General features: G+C 37.9%; 3 protein-coding genes across 3 annotated transcripts; 2 read left to right on the top strand and 1 right to left on the bottom strand.

The window, feature by feature from the left end:
* The first annotated feature begins 3,010 nt into the window (after positions 1-3,010).
* On the top strand, positions 3,011-5,976 carry LOC137960012 (uncharacterized). Its single transcript, XM_068807455.1, has 11 exons — positions 3,011-3,189; positions 3,267-3,411; positions 3,554-3,749; positions 3,968-4,080; positions 4,164-4,233; positions 4,357-4,517; positions 4,591-4,686; positions 4,939-5,038; positions 5,131-5,217; positions 5,347-5,438; positions 5,567-5,976. The coding sequence occupies exons 1-11, from the start codon at positions 3,128-3,130 to the stop codon at positions 5,714-5,716; spliced, it is 1,272 nt and encodes a 423-aa protein (XP_068663556.1). The 5' UTR covers positions 3,011-3,127; the 3' UTR covers positions 5,717-5,976.
* A 1,205-nt stretch (positions 5,977-7,181) lies between these two features.
* Positions 7,182-8,867, bottom strand: LOC137959622 (glycine-rich cell wall structural protein-like). The gene is made up of 2 exons (XM_068806978.1): positions 8,303-8,867; positions 7,182-7,981 (listed from the first exon to the last, which is right to left on the bottom strand). The coding sequence occupies exons 1-2, from the start codon at positions 8,832-8,834 to the stop codon at positions 7,182-7,184; spliced, it is 1,332 nt and encodes a 443-aa protein (XP_068663079.1). The 5' UTR covers positions 8,835-8,867.
* An 8,150-nt stretch (positions 8,868-17,017) lies between these two features.
* LOC137959042 (uncharacterized) lies at positions 17,018-20,622 on the top strand. Its single transcript, XM_068806314.1, has 4 exons — positions 17,018-17,264; positions 17,859-17,914; positions 20,375-20,441; positions 20,528-20,622. Exons 1-4 carry the CDS (start codon positions 17,133-17,135, stop codon positions 20,606-20,608), a joined length of 336 nt encoding a protein of 111 aa, XP_068662415.1. The 5' UTR covers positions 17,018-17,132; the 3' UTR covers positions 20,609-20,622.
* Positions 20,623-20,729: the final 107 nt, after the last annotated feature.

Raw genomic sequence — 20,729 nt, 5'->3', positions numbered from 1 at the left:
AAAATTTACAACCAAAAGAATGAATAGTTCTTCAGATTTTCACTCTAACATTACCATTATGAGGATATAGAACGTTCAGTGAATTAAAAGAGTTACAAAATGGACGAGACATGAATTTGGCACCTATACTACCACCAGCACCTCCTCCCAGACCTCCGCCACTTCCAACTCCCCTTCCAAGCCCTCCACCGCCTCCTGCTCCTCCTCCTAGTACCCCACAGCCTCCACCTCTCCCTCCTAGCCCTCCACTGCCTCCTGCTACTTTTCCTAGTCCCCAACTAGCTTCAGCTCCCACTTCTAGTCTTCCACCAGCTCCAGCTCCTCCTCCTAGACCCCCACCACATCAAATATGTTTGGGAATGAGAGATGTGCATAACTAATAACTCTCTTTTGCAATTACCAATTATCATTAATGTAGTTGTTAGTGACATGTACCCCTTAGTTTATCTAGAGGTACACAAATCACTAATAACACTGAGTCTCAACGAAAGGATATCTAGATTTTTGTATATTTTCTCCTTCTTACTATCGTACATTTTTATACATGTAACATTTATAGTGTTCATTGAAACCATTTTAATGAATTGAGCATTAAGATTACTAGAGTACTCCCTAACCCAATATGCTCCACCATAGAGGATAGTTACTCATGAAAAATAATCATTTTTGCAATATACTTGTGTTGAGTTTCATAAGGTGGGCATGCTTGAGGAAGAGAAGAACATCAGAGAAGGAAAAGAGAAGATGAAACAGAATAGGGGACTCCTCCTCTAGACACCTTTATAAATAGAATAAAAGTTTCCTAATTACAAATTGGATCTACTTTCTTAGATTGCCCAATGTTATGATCCTGGTTTAAATACATATGTCTTCCACTCCTGACAAGTCGGTCTTTTGGGTAGTATTGGCTAGGTGTTTAACATTTGGTATCAGAGCTAGCGCTACGTCGCGGGTTCGATTCCCGTGTGCTGCAAGTCGTGTGTGGAGGTGTGTAGCCCTGGGCGGAGGGGCGACTTAGCGGAAGAGGCGACCAGAGTGTGTTCCCGCACCATGGGCCATCGCCATAAGCGGAAGGGGCGACCTGAGTGTGTTCCCGCACCTTAGGGTTATCACTAGAGTGGGCCGTCTCCAGTGTAGGCCGCCGTGGGCGTCGGCCTCGTGACGATGGGTGTGATTGTATGGTCCTAGGTTATATACCTATGTCTTCCGCTCCCGACATGCCAATTTTTTGGGTAGTATTGGCTAGGTACTTAACACCCAAAAATATAACTTGCTAATTAAAACATGATAAAGACAAAACATAATTAGGAAACAAACACTTAAATTCTAATTTTTCCCTTTGAGGTTACTTCTCTAATGAGATTTATCTTGCATGAGATTCAACTTAGACTCCATGAAACTTTTGAGATATGATTTGCATGAGAATTGTCTTAGACTTCTTGATATGGCTTCTTCAATTCCCCTCCTCAAATTGGAGCTTGTAACTTAAGCTTACAAATAATCTTGGTAAAAAAAACTTGTGCGTTTGAAAATATTCTGATATTGGGTACTATAAAAAGAAATTCAGATTGCCTTGACTCATTTGGTTCTTATTCACATCTTACATGTTGTAGTCTTCCTCTTATTCTCCCCCATGGTTATTTTGATCACATAAAATTTGATTACGACAACTTGTGCAATCCTTCATTATCTATTACCTTATACTTGTACTTTTTCTTCTACTTTCCCCCCTTAAGGTATGATCTCTTTGTTCTATGTCAAGAAACCCAACTTGTATAAAATAATGGTGGAGAAGAAAAATCACCCCTACCCCAATGACGAAACTCCAACTCAGTCTTAAATGATTGCTCAAATTTGAAGGTGTCCGACCCATTTAGGGCAATGAAAAGAATCTACTATTTTTTTAAGGGTAGCTCAAAATGACACTTGGGTAAGTAGAATAAAATAATTGAATAAAGGTGGATATTGGACAAACATATGCTCTTTGCAAGTAGTGGGTCTTTATGCATTGCTCTTAAGTGGTTTTTTAAACAAACAGAAGAAAGTACTTGAGGGAATTAAGGATATGAATAAAAGCAGAGTGACTCTCATACTTCAAATGGAAGGAGATACACAATACAACTCTTTATTCTTCCAAATAAGAAGGTGACACTTTTAGACAAATAGATGGACGTAAAATGACCAAGTTTGACTCAAAAAGGAGATAACAATATTTCATCTATAAGCAGGTATGATTGAGGAAACTTAAAAAAAACCCTCCAATAAGGAAAGTTTTGAGATAAAATATAATATGAAACATAGAGTTCTCATGTTAGGCATTACTTTTCAACACAACTTGACCAACTCGGAAAGAAATTTTCAAGAAAGAATTTATGGAATTAGAAAGATTATGAAAATATATTTGGAATTTAGAATGAAGAAACACGATTTTCTAATCGAGAAAGTTTACGCTTTGTAAAAAAAAAAAAAACTTATTTAGTAACTCAAAAAATAAAGGAAAACAATTAGCTTCAAATTCTAATTTTCACATGCAATAGGCTACCAACATGACCTCTGATTCGACTAATATTGATATTTCTCTTTGAAAATTTTTTGATTGAGAAAATATTTGTTGGATTAGAATGTATATTTACGTGAATTTCTTTTGCGATGTAATTCTCTATAGGAATTCTAATTATTTGTGGAAAAATGTTTCAAAAACTCAAGCTTTGTGCAACTCCTTGAATATTTCCTATTGCCTGATTTTTGCTACTTTAAATGTCTATTTATATTTAAACAAAACTCTGGTTGACAAAATTCTTTTTTGAGTTAGAAACTAGATTTAAAGATCTTTTTATAAATATTTAATTTGAAATATCTGTGTTATAATAAGGTAAACTTCAATCACAAAAATGGTATTGATTAGGAAGAAAGACCAAGGGAAATGATATAAAACATGGAAAGCTGTTGTGGATGATATGATCATTAAAGGAGATAATCCTGAAGAAATCAAAAGCAATTTCAAAGAGAATCAAGTTGAGTGAGGCATATTTTTGGCGGATCCTTCGACAGAGCAACTCTGATGCGTTGGTGTCAATCTCTCGTCTTTGGATTACCCACTTCGTCTCCTCCTTCCCACGGATAACAAATGGCTTTACGCTTCTTCTCTTGCTCTGCTTCTACTCGCCCAATACAACAAATGGCTGGAAGGTCTCTCTTTGCGTTCTCCTTTCCCATAAATGTCACCAATTGCCGTTGTCCTAACGAATTCTGTCTCATTCTCTCAGCGAGTTGCGGAAACATCATCGATGGAGCCGAATCATCAAAACTCTAGCGCAGATATCCGCGCAGAGTCGTTCAATTTCTTCATCTCCCATCGACTCTCTGCGCTGCGGGAACTGGGTGAAGCTCATCTGCGGAGCTAGCTTTGAGGTAACACCTCCAGGAGTAAATTGTATTTTTCTTTCGTCTCTCATCTATAAATGGGAAGTGCTAGTTTCTCTTTTATAAGAGGAAAAGGGAGAAGATAAGTGTATTACAGTCTGTAAGTTCTGCTGTTCTGCAACTCTATTAGGACGTGGTCGATGTGAGGAACCTCTCTCTCGTGTACACGCTTGCTGGGGTTGATTGCATCGATTGTGCGGCGGAGGCCTCTGTCGTGAATGCAGTGAATGAAGGGATTGATGCGGCCATACAAATTGCCCCTGTTCGGAGACCGTGGGTAATGGTCAGTGTCAATGATGATCAAGATCTTCACTTTCGGAAGGCTGGTGAGCGCTTGATTTTCATTTCCTCGTCCTAAATCGATAAGAAATGAAATTACTGTAAGTGTTCGAAGGATGGAGAATATTTATACTTGTTCTTACAGATTCTTTTCTCTTGCATGTCTTGTCAACTATTAGATGGATTCAATAAAGAAATTCGTCCTTGTACTTTGTTTTGGTCTCATTTTCTAGCTTATTCTTTAACCATACTACTATTTCCACAGAATTTGATCCTGTGAATTGTCCCCCTGATTGCTCCAGACCATGTGAAAAGGTCTGTCCTGCAGATGCAATATTGATGCCAAGGTTATCTGTTGATGAAGAATCTCCAAGGAAGGTGATCCTCAATTTAACAAACTTCTTCTTTTCCTTTCTCTGGTTCAAAATGCCTTAAATAATATCGATTAGCTTCTTTTGCAGTATGGAGTTATAACTGAAAGGTGCTATGGATGTGGACGGTGCATTCCTTGTTGCCCATACGATAAGATTAGTGGGTACCCTTCTTGGATTTTTTTCGGTTAAATTAAAGTGTTTTATTTCAGTTCTTGTTGCAGTTTTCAGTGATTTTAAGTGAATAATGTTCCTCTTGTATCCAATATGTGGGATTGAATAGGCGCTGTTACTTATATCAGAGATGCTGCTGCTACCGCTCTTCTCTTAAGGAGAGAAGATGTAGATGCAATAGAGATACACACTAATGCGAGGCAGACTGATTCATTCAAAGAGCTCTGGAATAGCTTGGCTGCTTCAATTGCTCATCTTAAACTCGTGGCAGTAAGCCTCCATCCATTATATATCTTCATGAGATCTGATCGTCAGATCATCATTCATATACTGTTTTATCCAGGTTAGCCTTCCTGATGTTGGGGAATCAACTGACTCTTGTATGAAAACTCTGTACTCCATCATGAAGCCAAACTTGACATGCCACAATATATGGCAGGTGGGTATCCAAATACCAGCATTTGGGTTCTTTTCTGCATATAATTTCCTACTGAAGTGAGTGTACATCAAGCAGTAGCTTCCCTCTTTAAAGTTTTCCATACAATCAAAGTTCTAAATTGTCGTGTATGATGAGAATGGACTGTAGTGATAAGGGATAAACATAATCCCATCAGTTATCCGATAAGATCCCTTCTAAAGGTGTGATTCTGTTCATCTTCTAATGTGGTTCAGTTCAACATCTAACATGCAGTTGGATGGTCGGCCAATGAGTGGTGACATTGGACGAGGAACCACAAGAGAAACAATTGCTTTTGCTGTTCGATTGGCTGCAGTTAGGGACAGACCTTGTGGTATGTAATGGCATCCCTTGTGAAGGCCATTGGCAGTCATATTATACTTCTCTGCATGTTTTGAAAGCTTACCAAACTATATATACTTGAAGGTTTTTTACAACTAGCTGGTGGCACAAACTCTCACACAGTTGACTCTCTGAAGAAGGTGGGGCTTTTCCAAAAGATGCCCAAGCCTGGTAACTCTCAAACACTTTGACAACATGAAGATTCTGTTTTGGATTTCATTCACCACATGAACAAGTTCTTTTCATCAGTAATCAGCCGTTAACTGGTCTTATTATCGTCTTTGTTGCGGATGTTAACAGAGAATTTCCGCGGCAAAACATTTTCAATCAGGGCGAGCAGTAGTTCAGAAGCTGTAATTGGAGGAGTGGCTTATGGTGGCTATGCACGGAAGGTTTGTTGTGCACATCTCCATTGACATTATCACGCAATTCTTCATTTCTGGTGCAGCTTTGCGTGCTGTCGATTTCCATTCTAACGTTGTAATCTTGTTATATTATTCATTCATGGTTTCGTCTGCAGATTGTGGGAAGGATTTTACATGAACTGCAAAAGGAGCATGGTATTACTCGCATTGAGAACCATCCTCAGTACCTGGGGGAGTCGATGAGACAAGCCATGGCTTTGGTGGGTGCCGTGAAATGCTATGATCTTCCTTCTGATCTGCCATAGGTCACCATTATCGTTTGACGAACTGAAGTTGAAAAGTGTAGTAATCTAAAGAGGTATCAAGATAATGTACAGGAGACGTCGCTTTGGTCGTGTGCCAAAGTACATGGGTTTACCTGTGAGAGTTCGAATCTCTCAAGCGAGGTTTTTAGTTTTTATCAGGCAAAATAAAGATACAAACGACGCGTTTATCTTTTTGGGGCCTTCCCCGCTCTATTCAGAGCTTTGGACAAGGCTGGGACGACGTTGGGACGGAGAAAGAACAAATAAAAGAAGACCCCATCCAAGGCCTTGACGAAATCTATATTTGAAATTTTATCTAAATAATTGAAGGGCGTCGACAGTTCGTCTACATCATGGCTAAATTAAAGGGTTAAAATACCTCTCCTTCACCACCTCCAAAGTCCAAACCCACCACCACAGCATCCTCCAATTCCTCCACCGCCGCTTTTGCCACCTCCGAATCCACCACCAATGTCACTACCTTTCCACTGTACAGGTCTGCTTTGTTCGTCTATTGTGGTGGGATTTTAGTACCTGGGAGAATATCTCTACTCTGGACTTATCTAGAAGATGAAACTCAAGATGGCTTCCTAACTGGTAGACGGTTCCTTTTTTCCCATATCAATGAAGAAGGGAGAAATCAGTTGATTCTTCCGAAGAACCAGAAGCGATTGGTAAACGTACCTTTCTTCCGCCGGGAGTTGCTCCGAGTAGCTGACTTGACTGGACTAAGCTTGAAGGCAGGTTCATTTGAATAGAAAGTTGAATCGTCTTGCGAAAAATGCTATTTTCTTTTTAACTCCAAAACCTTGTACAGGTTGCAACAGGTTGGATCACTGTGAACCAGGTTTACGAGTCACTTTGTCTCTCTTCAGTCTAATGCTTTGAGATGAATCTTAAATGGGTTTTCATGACAATTGCAGGGTTATGAGACATTTGTGGATGAGAGAGGCGTCGAGTTGTCTGGTGGACAGAAGCAAAGAGTAGCAATTGCTTGTGCCATTGTTAAGGATGCAAAGATCCTGTTACTGGATGAAGCAACAAGTGCTCTTGATGCGGAGTCTTTGGTAGCTCTTTGTCTCTTCAATGTCAGACAAATTTATAGCAAAATTTACAACCAAAAGAATGAATAGTTCTTCAGATTTTCACAGTGTCTGTGCAGAAGAGTTGATATGACAGAACTGAAGCATTAACAAGAGAACGCTAATTTCTGTAATTCTGGACATTACCATTATGAGGATAGAGAACGTTCAGTGAATTAAAGAGTTGCAAGATGGATGAGACAGGAATTTGGCTCAGACGGTGCATTCACCTGAGGAGAAATTTTTTATTCTAGTTTAACTTCCAACTTAGAAACAAACCGTTTTTGGAATAGAAAAACGGGGACTTCAGCGTATGCGAGGGCATCTCACCAAACATAAATAACTGGGTAATAGATATCATATTTTTTAGTGGTGATCATTCTTCATGGGGCCTTCCAGCCAAGTCCTCCACCGGCACCACCACCACCGCCGCTGCCAGCACCACCACCGAATCCTCCTCCAGCTCCCCCTCCCCCTCCATCACCACCTCCTGCACCACTACCAAATCCTCCACCAACTCCATGCCCTCCTCCACCGCCACTACCAGCACCACCACCAAATCCCCCTCCCACTCCACCACCTCCACCTGCACCACCACCAAACCCTCCGCCAGCACCACCTCCAGCTCCTCCCCCTAGTCCACCACCACTACCTGCACCACCACCAAATCCTCCACCAGCTCCTCCTCCTGCTCCACCACCTAGTCCACCACCTGCACTTCCTCCAAGTCCTCCACCTGCACCACCTCCCAGTCCTCCACCTGCACCACCTCCTCCAAGTCCTCCACCTTCACCACCTCCCAGTCCTCCACCTTTACCACCACCTCCTCCAAGTCCTCCACCTTCACCACCTCCCAGCCCTCCACCTTTACCACCACCTCCTCCAAGTCCTCCACCTTCACCACCTCCCAGTCCTCCACCTGCACCACCACCTCCTCCCAGTCCTCCACCATCACCACCTCCCAGCCCTCCACCTTTACCACCACCTCCTCCAAGTCCTCCACCTTCACCACCTCCCAGTCCTCCAGCTGCACCACCTCCCAGCCCTCCACCTTTACCACCACCTCCTCCAAGTCCTCCACCTTCACCACCTCCCAGCCCTCCACCTTTACCACCTCCCAGCCCTCCACCTTTACCACCACCTCCTCCAAGTCCTCCAGCTGCACCACCTCCCAGCCCTCCACCTTTACCACCACCTCCTCCAAGTCCTCCACCTGCACCACCTCCCTGTCCTCCACCTGCACCACCTCCTCCAAGTCCTCCACCTGCACCACCTCCCAGCCCTCCACCTTTACCACCACCTCCTCCCAGTCCTCCACCTTCACCACCTCCCAGTCCTCCACCTGCACCACCTCCCTGTCCTCCAGCTGCACCACCTCCCAGCCCTCCACCTTTACCACCACCTCCTCCAAGTCCTCCACCTGCACCACCTCCCAGCCCTCCACCTTTACCACCACCTCCTCCAAGTCCTCCACCTTCACCACCTCCCAGTCCTCCACCTGCACCACCGCCCAGCCCTCCACCTTTTCCACCACCTCCTCCAAGTCCTCCACCTTCACCACTTCCCAGTCCTCCACCTGCACCACCTCCCAGCCCTCCACCTTTACCACCACCTCCTCCAAGTCCTCCACCTGCACCACCTCCCAGTCCTCCACCTGCACCACCACCAGCACCTCCTCCCAGACCTCCGCCACCTCCGGCTCCCCCTCCGAGCCCCCCACCGCCTCCTGCTCCTCCTCCTAGTCCCCCACCGCCTCCAGCTCCTCCTCCTAGTCCTTCACCAGCTCCTGCTCCTCCTCCTCGTCCTCCACCGCCTCCTGCTCCTCCTCCTAGTCCACCACCAGCTCCTGCTCCTCCTCCTAGTCCCCCACCGCCTCCAACTCCCCCTCCTAGTCCTCCACCACCTCCGAGTCCACCTCCGTGACCACCCAGAAAACTCTCCTTCTCAAACTGCCGTGCTTCTACCACTCCTATCACCACCATTGACATTGCAAACAGTGCACTCAAAACGAGCATTTCTTTCAAAAGCCTCCTCATTTTTCCACCAGTGACAGTAAGCAGAAGGAAAAGAAGCAATGCTTGTTTCTTCGATGCAGATTCAGATCTCTATTTATAGAGCCCAAATACGCGTAAGAAATCAATACATGCCTCCTTACTTTCTCCTGCGCTTCACATGCTTTGAGGCTGGGGCTTCCTCTGAATCTGACTATGTACTAACAATTATTACAGTTCTTAATTCCCAACCAACTATAATCCGTATAACTTCTGCTTGATTGAATTCTCACCACGTATTCATGCTTGCTGCCTGCTTCGTTCCTATATATTCACGTCATCACAAAATCACCTTGCTCGGCCATTCTCAGTTGGTTTACAAAACAAAGAAGACGATTCATTACCCATTACCCATCTACCCAGGAATGCAGGTTTCCTATTCACAGTCTGAGTAGAGTAATTTCTCCGACTGTTCTCCACGAATCAGACCTTTGAATGACTCTAAATCAAGAACCAAACTCCATTTAATGCAGAAAGCCTATTTTCTCAAATGGATGATATTCTGGACGGCAAAGTCCAGAGCGTTGGCAGGGCTTAATAAATTCAACTACATTGCACATGCTCGATCGTCTTTTGAATTCTAAAGAGTCGGACAACATCACATGGCGCAGTGATGCATGAAAAGGATTCAATCGATAATACGAATAAGAGATACACTTAATCCATTTCGAGCTTGATAGAGACGAGGAAACTAGCTCTTCCCTACCAACGAACTGTCTCAACTTATATGAGATGGAACGAGAGTTAGACTGGACAACCTTGGTTCAATCTCATGATGAAATGCTGGCTAAGAAATCTCGCAGGACCTCTAAGTATGGTTTTGTCAAGTACAGTTTATTTATATAGAAACCCTGTCTTGTAACTTTTTAAATTGTTGCAAAATCCATGAAACTACAACTGCATAAGGAACATCTTAGGGTGGGAAAAAAAGTGGAAGAGTCTCTAAAAATACTATTTTTTCTCTTTTATAATATGAACTTCTGACTATAGTGGCTTGCACCTATTGATTCATATGGGACCAAGATGATTGACCCTAAATGGAAATGCCTGCCTGATCTAACTTTTTTAAAATGGACCACATATTTATTATGTGGGTTCTTTATCACTTTTTAATCAATACATGAGAAAAAAAGTTTATGAAAAAAATTTTAATTTTTTTTTATAATACTTAAAAAATTAATTGACTAATGACAAAAAACTAGAATGGGTATAAATACATGTAATAGAGTATTCTAAAGATTTGTGTATAGAATTTCATAGCATACATATAAATATGGTACATAAAATATATGCAATCACAAATTGCGGTCATTGAAGAACTACGTTATTAGGCGGTGATAATTCATGGCCTCATTTAGGACCCGCGCTTGAAATGGGTTTAGTTTGATTCGTGCATCAAAAAATTCACATGCAACCTGTTATAGATTAGGGGACACGTGACCTACGATGTGCATACTGGATCAAGGTTCGAAGATCTTTTATTTATTCCTAATTTTGATGATAACAAACCAAGGATTTTAATCATGAGATGTAAGTTGATTTTTTGCCAAAAAAAAGGAAGCCATTTTTGTCAATTGGTCAAAAGCATTCAACTACATCAAATAGGAAGAAGTCTTATTGATAAGTAAAACACCAAATGTAGTCGAACAATTTGGTAAAAACATTCAACTGGTAGAAAGAGAGAGCTCTTGGAATTTTCAAGCAATCAATTACATGGGTAGTAGTTGACTACATGTGCATGGAAACTCACAAAAGTCATCTACCACTACATCAACAGTTGATTATTTTCACAAGGCCAAAGCAAAAACAATCAACCACATTATAGAAAAGTAGTTGACTATAGGTAAACAACAAGATTGGCATTTTTTAAGTAGTCGATTACATCAAGCCTCAAAAAGCCAGAAATAGTCGACCACATGTATCAAATGGAAGCTATAGAATTTTTTTAATGTAGTTGACTACTTGGTATAGCTATTACAAATTCTCAGCTTTGCAAGTTCAAATCCAAATTAATCATGTAAACATTTTTTAGGTGACATACAACTTTAATAAGTAGTAAAATAAATTTTAATGCACTTTTTCATAATTTTTTAACATAGATTTTATGAGATTTACAAAATAACATAATGTAATTTTTTTAGCTCTAACTACTAGCTTTTTGAATGTTGGAGAGACTTCTTTTTAAGAAGATCTTGAATCAAACTTATTTTCACTCGTTGCCAAATTAAAATTTTGAAGTATTGATCTTGATCCTAAACTAAGACTTGGAGATTTTTATCCTCCCATGATTTCAAAGGAAGTCAAATTTTACTAATTGCCCTTTGAGCTAAGTATTTTGTGTTTATATTCTTAAACCTTGGTTCAAATACTTGGTTTTATATTGTCGGATAAGTTTTGCATTGACTTTCAAATTATTTTTTTTTCACTGCACATTGAGTGCATATTTCATCAACCTCCTATTAGAAACCATTCTTACTAGCATCCTTTTGGTCTATCATTTTCATATAATAATACCATTAAACTTCTATTGCGTTGGTAGGACCTAGGATCAGTATTCAATTGTGATTGATTTATTGTAAAATCAGCCTATTAAGAGGCATTATTGAGCTATATTGAGAAGCAAGTAACCCTTAAATTTGTAAAATCAATCAATAGATATTGGATAAGCTGATTAGTAGTTGAAAATCCCTCCATGGGTCTAGTGCCCTACCTAGTAGTTGCAAGACATAAGTCCCAAAGGTGGACAAGTGTTGTAATCTTAGACCCATAGATTTTATTGTTGTAAATGTCATTAGGTCACTGAACACATTATGGTTGCATGCTTTTTTATTTATTGTTGTTCAATTTACAGAATGGAAGTGCATTGGGTAGCATACGCGATAAAGTTTAGTTAATAAATCTATTTTGTGGATTATAAAAGTGGTATCAGAGCTAGTATACTCCGAGTGTTTAATTCTAGGTTGAATATTATTGATTTCCAGGACTCTTTAGATTACAAATTTTCGAAAAAAAAAGAGAAGGACGAACAAAAAGAAGGAGAAGAGAGAAGAGAGAAGAAAGGAGAGAGGACGTGTAGGAGAGGAAGTTGAGAGAGCACACTTTGGGGAGAAAAGAGGAGGAAGAACAGAGTTATGGAATTGTGTCATAACCCTCCCCTTTCTTTATTTATATATGCCAAAAGTACAAATATTACAAGTATATCCTTCTTCTTAGTAGGAGTGAATAAGAGACAAAAATCATAAGATAATTACATTAATGACACCACCCCGACTTATTCATATCTTCCAACAAATATCAAAGATCCACCTTTGACTAACTTTAGCACCTTCAAAAACCTTTGTTATCAACATGTTAATCATAAAACTATCTTTATTTGATGGAAGGAATTATACACACCGAAGAAGGAAAACACTTCTTGTTGAGGTATGAATTTGGTCTTTGGGATATCATTATCCAAGGAACTTATATTCCTATGAAGAGGGGGAAATAAGGAGGTAGAAAATATTCTGCAAGTACATTGATAAGGAAAAGAAAAAAGTGCCCCCAAACTATAAAGCTTTTAACACACTTTTGTGCTATTTGATTATTATTGTGCATTCAAGAATAATTGGTGTACATAGTGCCTAGGAAGTATGGAATAAACTTGAAGTAACCTATGAAGGTATTTCTCAAGTAAAAAAGGCAAAACTGAACATACTTCTAAACAAGTATGAGAATGTCAAAATGAAACCAAGTCTATTGAGAGAATGACTGAAGATTCAATAGAATCTTGAGCAAGCTAATTTTGCTTGGCACTATTTACACAAATAATCTTTTTTTATACCATTCTTAACAGTGTTGAATTTCAGGAAAAGAAAAATATTTTATTAACTTTATGTAATTTGAGTTTATGAGCTTCTATTTATAATAAAGGAAACAAATAGAATCAAATTATAATTAAACTACTCAAGTACCAGTTACACCCAAAGTTAAACACTAAAAAATAAGTCCTAGAACCATTGAACAACTGAATATAAATAGAAGACTAACATAACTAAAACACTTTTAACTAATACTTTTCTGCGAGACCTCATTCCATGAGACTCTTTTTAGACTCCACCATATTAATTTTAGCTTTGTGAGATTTCTTATTGTGAGAGTCATGCAAGATTCTTGCATACCTGCTCTTTAGCAAAGAGCTTACCTAAGGAATTTATGTTCAAGGCTACAACTATCAATGAAATAAGAAGAGTAAAAATTGTTACTCTAGAATAATTCATCGATAATCTTCTTACCCATGAAATGACTTTAAAATAATATGAAAAGGAAGAAAATAAGAATAGGAAATCAAATGATTTTTTTCGTTGATGTTAGTGATTGCTCTTATCATGGTAGTTTTTTTTTTCATGATAATGACAATGCCATGTTTGTTAGAAAGCTTAAAATATTTTTTAGGTTTAAGAAGAGCAAGGGGAAACCTTTAAGAAGATGACAAACAACAAGTCAAAACATTGAGAAAGATGATGGCAAGTGTGGAAGCAATGATCATTGTATTGTGTACTACCCACTCAAAAAGGAGAAAGAAAGGAACAAAGAAACTAAAAAAGAAAGATTTGACAGTTGAAACTTGGGATGAAGCACTTTCTTACTCCAACAGTAAAGAATATGTATCAAAAGAGGAAGTAGTTAACATGGCTCTCATGGACAGAGAAGATGAGGTAAGTTCCCAATCCAATCATGAAGATTTTGATGTGAAGAAACTCATTGAAAAAGGCTATTCGCAATGAGATACTAATCCAAAGGCTATTCGCAATGAGATAATATCAAAATTAGATTCCTTCATTGATGGATAATACGAGTTGGTTAAATTGCAGGAGAAATGCACTAGTAAGGAGGGACATATAGATGTCTCACATTTGCATGTTGGTCATATGCGTAGTGATGTAAATGATGTATGAAAGGCAAAATATGACTCTCTAGAAGAAACAAGAGATTGTTTAAAGAGAGACTTTGAAAAGTTCTCCTAGAGTCAAGAAAAAATATATTCCTTAATCCAATCACATAAAATAATACATGACATGAGTGATCGAGGGTATGATGGAAATGCTCCTCTCGGTCAGCTCGGAGATTATTTTCTTAAATACTATTCATTTCATGTTGTGAATGTTGAAATTGACTCTAGCCCTTCTAGGACAAAGGAGAAATAGTTTAGCAACACAAAAAACAAGGGATATGCTTCTAATGACAAAAAAGGAAATGGTGTTGCCAACGAGAAGAAAACGCCTCTAGAAGGAATGTTGATCTTTTAAGAAATCTTTGTAATATTTTAATAAGTATTTTTAATAAAATTTAATAAGTTTTTTTCATAAATTTGGAATATTTTTTAATTAGTTTTGACTAAGCTAGATTAATGCTAATCTTATGCAAAGACTAGTTTTTTTAATTGGGATTTTGTGATATACATACTCAAGTCTTCTCTAGCCTAAACAAGCAATTTGTTTGCACGAATTTCTAAAGCTTTGTAGTCATTATGAGTGTCTCACAAGTTTTTTTATTTTCAAATTCCTAAAGGAGCTATCTTTCCAAGGTATTTCCTCGAAGAACTAAGTATTCTCATTTCATACTTTCCTCACAAAATACACTTTATTTGAAAGAAATTTTAATAAATTTAGTATTCAAGATCTTATTGTGAATTTCAAAAATTATTTTAACTATAGCCATTTCAATTCAATTTTACAAACAACATCAAATGTTGTTGATATCTTAGTAGTTTCACCTGGGACTAAGTTGTAACTAAATTATTTTTTTGTATATATGTCTTTCAAAAGGCTTCTTTTGTGTTTTTGAAAGTTTAAAGTTGGTACCCCTTCTAAAAGAAGTAAAATTCCCTACTAAGTCTAGGTAGTTGTACATAGTGCTGTTAGCAACAAGTCCCAAGGTATTTGGGCAGGTGTTGTAATTTAAACCTTTGCGGTTCTATGTTTTAGATGCCATTTGGCAAATCATAATGGATATTTGAACTCCAAGGCAAGAGCACCCTAGGAGTGTATTAGCAATTCAAAGTAGTGATTGTGAGTTGCTATAAAATTTTCGTATGTAGTTGTTGTACAAATTGAATTTAAACTTTTAGTAAGTCATAAAAGTTAGATAAACCTATGCAAACTTTGCAAAGATGATGCTGAAAAAAATGTTGATCAAACTGGATATGGAGGCATGGTTGAAAGTCTATTCCACTTAGTAGATCGGATGTCCAATATGTCATTTATTTGTGCTAAGTTTCAATCAAATTCAAAAGAGTCTCATGTAATAGATGTGAAAAAAATCTTCCAATACCTTAGGGAAACTCTAATTTTTTTTCTATTTTATCCTATAACTAATGAATTTTATCTTTTAGAATATTCTAAAGTAGACTTGATGATAGAAAAATCACATCTAGAATGTGTCAATTTTTTGGTGGTTTCTTAGGATCCTAGTTCTCTAAAACGCAAAACTATATGACACTCTCAACATTCAAGGTTGATCAATATATGTTCGCAATACTATGTTACACTCAAGCCCTTGTTGTAGCAAACCCTTTGGGACTACAACCAAGAGTGTGATTTTATTCCCATTTAGTATGATAATACCTTTGCTATTAATTTGTCATTAAACCTTGTGCTTCATAGTATGACTATATATATAAATCAAACATCATTTCTTAGAAATTGTCTTAAAAAAGGGTTGGTCAACATTAAATTTGTTGGTACAAACGATTATCTTAAAGATTTTTTTTACAAAATCTCTACCTTCAGAAAGTTTTTAAAGATTAGAAGTTAATTGGATTTAGAAAATATGGAATTTGTATAAAATTTTAAGTTCACGAGTAAAACAATCGATATGCATTATAAGTAGTCGACTACTTTTAGATTGTTGCATTCTTTTCAAAGCAATTTACTATTTGAAAAATGACTTGTCAACTACTTAAGACCCTTCAAAACTACTGAGAACTTGTTGTTTGAAATGAACTCGACTACTCTTTAAAGTAGTCGATTACTTTAGTCTAACAACAAAAGGGTAGAGTTACCAATATAGTTGAGTCCATTCAAAGTAATCACATGTATTGATTGACATGCAAACCAAAGTACTTGACTACTCGAAAAGTAGTCGATTACATTGAAGTTATAAAGAGTCTATAAAATGAAAAGGTAGTCAATTACATCGTAAGTAGCTAACTACTACTATCAAGCTATAAAAGCCTATGCAAATTTTGCAAATTCAAGAATCACCATTTCCTCTTCCCATGAACCAGATTTTGCCTTATTGCAACCAAACCTCATATCACTTTAAAAGGGCCTTCAAGAACTTCTAATGTAAAGATACCTCAGTCTTCTTAAGCTTAGAACACTACAAAATCATTCAGGGCTGCATCCAAGAATGTTTCAGAGGACCCAAAGGATAATGTTCCCCTACCCAAAAGTACAAGAGCTCTAAATCAGTGAGATCTCCTCCCCATCCCAGCTAGATCACTAGGGCAACAAGATCTTCCATTGAGGTAATCAAACCATCATTCCCAAAGTGGTAGAGGATTGAGTTATGATTAAGTAATTTTTTTTTTTTATGATTCTTTTTTCCATACAAATGATACTCTTATGTCTTTCCCTAATTGAAACCAACCAGCTGTAATACAATAAAACATGTATTTTTATATTTTTTACATCTTTTTAAAAAATAATGATTTATATGAATCAAATATAATAAATATAATATTGATGGTCTTTAATATTGTTATTTTACTTACACCTATATCAGGTTGCAACCTATCAGAGTCCAATTTCATATACAACCAACCCTAATAATTTCAGCTAAAAGAAACTAGTAGGTCTTTTTTTCTTTATATTTCCAAAAAAAGGTTAAAAAATAAAATTGTGTGGAAGAGGCTTAAAATTAAATTTTAAGCCATTCTTTTGAAAGGATTAGGACCATCATTGAATTTTACTAGTATTGTAAAAACACTTGAATAACCTATAAAAATGTTTTTTAAATTTTAAATATTTTAAAGTCAAAGTATTCCTTTAAAGTGTTTAATTTTCTTTATTTTAAATAAATAAATAAGTAAATAAATAAAAGCCTTTGGAGTGATTCAACATCTCATTGGCTACTCATGTAAATGAGTGTTTTTGCAGTTTTCATAAAATTCAGGTCCGAAACGAACCATCTCCCTCTGCCCTTCAATAAGGAAACCTCTGGCCTTCTTAAGTGCATAGCATAGCATAGCACAGCAGAGAAGGGAACCAAGGAGGAGGCTGTTTATCGTCGCGAAGAGCAATGGAGGAGTTTGTAGACGAAGGAGTGGACCGTATGGTTGATTCTAAAGATTTACAGCAACAAAGCAAAGCCCTTGATAAGCTCACTGATCATGTAGAAGATCGCCAACTCAACTCAGTCAGAGTCCAAGAGGTTTGTCTTCCCTTTTACCTGGATAAGTCGAAACGAAGGGGAAATAATAGTCTTATTAGATAACCATTTCTGTGGAAGACCTATAGCATTTTATAACTTTAACTGATGCCCATTTTAATATCTTTTAGCACCTTCGTTGATTAGTTCTTATTAGTTGTTAGGAGAAGTTGACGAAGGAATTGAACTGATGTGTGCTTGTACTCTGCTTTCCTATAAATAGTACTGAGATTCGTTTCTCTGAAAACCATATTTACAAAATGGAGTTTCTTCTTTGGGTTACCCAAAGAAAAATTTCTCCGTCATTGAGGATGACATGAAGGAACCTGGGGGCAAACAGTTTACGTGATTCTGTTGGACATGGTTTTAAGGGATTTTCGGCTAAGTGACTGTCGAAGCCATGGTCTTGATTGGGTATGGATAAATAGGAGGCGCATCTGAATGACTATTCTTGTTTCAATGCAGTGCTTTATATGCATGGCGTATTTGGTTTTGGTGATATCCGAGAGATCTTTGTGTTTCTAAGGGCCAATACTGTGCGTTTCTATGACAATGATGTCAGGTTTTCCACAATCCTTAACTTGCTTTTAATTGTAGGCTATGGCGTCAATTGCAGCAAAATCAGAAGCTGACTGGAATGCTATGAGAATGAGGTGAGTCTTTATTTTGGAAAGTTTGTTAGTATAGACACGATTGGTTTTAACAATTGAAACTTATTAGTACATTAGAAAATTTTATGTTTGTTTTCTTTAGTTGATATGAAATTTCTACTCAGTTTCCATTATCAAAAGGAGTGTTTATGGTTGTGGATTGGGCCTTTGGCTCAATAGCCACATTGGAAGGCTTGGGTTGTTCTAATGTGATTTATTTAAGTCTTTCCAGTGTATAGGGTTCAACACATAAAAAAGAGAGAGTGCTACTGTTTCACACACAAAGTGTTCATGTGGAATCTGTTTAGCGTTGTCATAACTAGGATGTTTATCGGTAAGTTTCAGTTGTGAAGCTTTTATGACAAAAAAATAAAAAAAGAAGTATTTTCAGTCTCAAGTTGGAATTTGAAACAATGCATTTGTTTATAAACCTTTAGGTTCACTACTCTCTTGTCAAAGCTACTTGTCGTGTATTTGCTGATATTTCTTTTCCATCTTTAAGTTTTGAGATTTCTTCCTCAAACTTTTGGCACCTGGTCCTTTGCCTTCCTTGTTTGCTGGAAGAGCTGTGTGGAGGAGAAAGCATCTTCCATCCTCTGGAACAACTTTTGGGAAAGTAAAGGGTGAGTATTGTTAGGGTTACTAGATGAGAAGCTATCATTCAGAAATCTCTGAAAACTGACTGAAGTGATTTTCCTATTCCTCATTGAAGAAAAATAATTTTGTGGTTCAGGCCAAATTGATCTAGCACCTCACCCCTACCTTGAACCTCCATATCTGTGCATTTCTTATTTTCGCACCAATGGTTGCACCTAGGAAACGTATGTCACATGGGATGCAGTAATAACAGTAAGAATCTTTGTGCCCATCCTTCCTGTTCGTAGACAACTTGGCAAGCTTTTTAATGAATTCTCCAATTTGACAAAACTTATTTGCCTTGTGTTGTCAGAGCTAACCATTAGGAGTAATGTCAGACAAGAGATACCAATGTGGCAGTGCTCTTGATACAGGTTGTGTAATGAAACAACCATTTTCTACTCTCTTCTCCTGGAGAAATCTTCAAAAATAATGACAAACATATGGTTAACATAATGTTCCCACTTTATGGCCCCATTAGTGCACGAATTAACCAAACTTCTATAAATATGTTTAAGCCCAGATTTGGGTTTTCTCCAAAAAATCCTGGATTGGGGGTGTTTTAGGCTTGATAAATATAACTCCTGGGCTTCAATTGATTTCATGTTGTTCTGCAACAATTTTGTTCTTCCACTTATACGTTGGCCTGTTTCTATTGCTACAAGATTGATGCAATTTCACTATTCTAAAAAGTGCACAAGAGAGATCCACTTCATTTTTGCATCTTCATACAACCTTCTTTTTAGCTTTCCCATTTTAATTGCTTGAGATAAATCCTACTTTAAAACGCCTACATAACCGGGGTTACTTCACCAAATTTGTATATAATTCAATCTGAAGAAATTATTAGGACTCATTTTCCACGAAATTAGTATCTTATGAATGTAAGTCCAGATTCTCTTGATTCCATCCCCTGAGATGTATCTCCTCTAGTAGTTTAGCCTAGATACATCTAACATGTACTGTGTTGTCACATGCCATTATCTGAGTTATATTAACATTTGAGACTTTCCTTGAAGCCAAAACTCACTGGCCCAGCTTAGTCACTCTATATAACACTTTGAAATGCTTGATCTTGGAGTTCGGCCTAGAGCAAGATTTTGGATTTGGAAAGTGCAGCCTCAAAAGTTTGGTCTAATTCACATAAAGAAAAGATTCTAGCTTTAATTGGGTTCTGAAGGACAATATTCAACATTCAGTAAATGGTGGAGGAACGTTTTTCTCTATCTTTTAGTGTTTCCTTAAAATAGCATGCAATCTGAATGATCTAAACTTTTTCCAGGATTACTCTTCTAGTTAGTAACACGGTTTTAGGGGATGTATCAGCCTTCACTTAAAACTTTTTTTCTACTGAAAGATCTTTTGGCAAAAAGGATACAAGGCCTTAAGAAATTAAAAGAAGAAAAAAAATTAGCAGAGCAGAAGCATTACCATTACTTTTCAAAATTTTGTCAATACAGGACTTTCCTGTACATCTGTTGACTGACTTCACTTGAAATATTACCATCTGGAAGGCCTCTCTGGGAGCCACCTTAAGATTAGACAGACTACCACACCCATGAGACCAGTTTGTAATCCTTAAGTTGAATTTTCTCCCATTTTCTTTTGTCCCATTTCCACATAAGTTTGATTTACACTATCTTTGATTCTTTAGGCTTTATTACTGTATGGTGTTTTCAAACTAAATGTCTTAGGATTCATGTCCATCAAACGGATAATCAAGTCTCGGTGAAATTAACCTAGGGCAAGGCCTCAGAGCAGAACTACTGCTAGAACCCATCAGTTCAATCGCTTATAATTTACATGGTGGACATTTTATTGCTGCAGAGAAAAAGCACTGGCTGCGGTCAAGATCAACCCAACTGATGTTGACATCATAGCAAATGAGCTTGAGGTCTGTTATTTCTTCGTTTGTTTCTGTCATTTTCTTCTTCTCCTTTACAACACCCTCTTGTAATTGATGCATTTTACATCAAGCAGCTGGACAAAAAGGTGGCTGAGAGAACATTGCGTGAACACAAAGGTGATGCTGTTGCTGCTGTCCGCCACTTGCTTCGCTAATCTGGTTGGCTCGCCTGTAATAATCTTTTTCGTATTCCTAATCCAGTATATTAAGATCTTGTATGAACTTGCCATACGCTATAGCAGACTAAACTGTTCATATGTGAATCTGGGAAGAGAT

The sequence above is a fragment of the Aristolochia californica genome, unplaced genomic scaffold, assembly GCF_029961685.1.
Source record: "Aristolochia californica isolate CCGP_79_NKW_82.1479 unplaced genomic scaffold, dmAriCali1.0.hap1 SCAF_3, whole genome shotgun sequence".
NCBI classification, from domain to species: domain Eukaryota; kingdom Viridiplantae; phylum Streptophyta; class Magnoliopsida; order Piperales; family Aristolochiaceae; genus Aristolochia; species Aristolochia californica.
This window is presented reverse-complemented; position numbering and strand designations above follow the sequence as displayed.

Bases quoted from the DNA above. Each gene is read 5' to 3' on its own strand.
- LOC137959042 (XM_068806314.1), top strand. From the start codon at position 17,133: ATGGAGGAGTTTGTAGACGAAGGAGTGGACCGTATGGTTGATTCTAAA. The intron at 17,265-17,858 runs GTTTGTCTTCCC...TTTTAATTGTAG, and splicing joins ACTCAGTCAGAGTCCAAGAG to GCTATGGCGTCAATTGCAGC. The intron at 17,915-20,374 runs GTGAGTCTTTAT...TTATTGCTGCAG, and splicing joins TGGAATGCTATGAGAATGAG to AGAAAAAGCACTGGCTGCGG.
- LOC137959622 (XM_068806978.1), bottom strand. From the start codon at position 8,834: ATGAGGAGGCTTTTGAAAGAAATGCTCGTTTTGAGTGCACTGTTTGCA. The intron at 7,982-8,302 runs GTGCAGGTGGAG...GTGGTGGTAAAG, and splicing joins AGGTGGAGGGCTGGGCGGTG to GTGGAGGGCTGGGAGGTGGT.
- LOC137960012 (XM_068807455.1), top strand. From the start codon at position 3,128: ATGGCTTTACGCTTCTTCTCTTGCTCTGCTTCTACTCGCCCAATACAA. The intron at 3,190-3,266 runs GTCTCTCTTTGC...TCATTCTCTCAG, and splicing joins ATACAACAAATGGCTGGAAG to CGAGTTGCGGAAACATCATC. The intron at 3,412-3,553 runs GTAACACCTCCA...CAACTCTATTAG, and splicing joins TCTGCGGAGCTAGCTTTGAG to GACGTGGTCGATGTGAGGAA.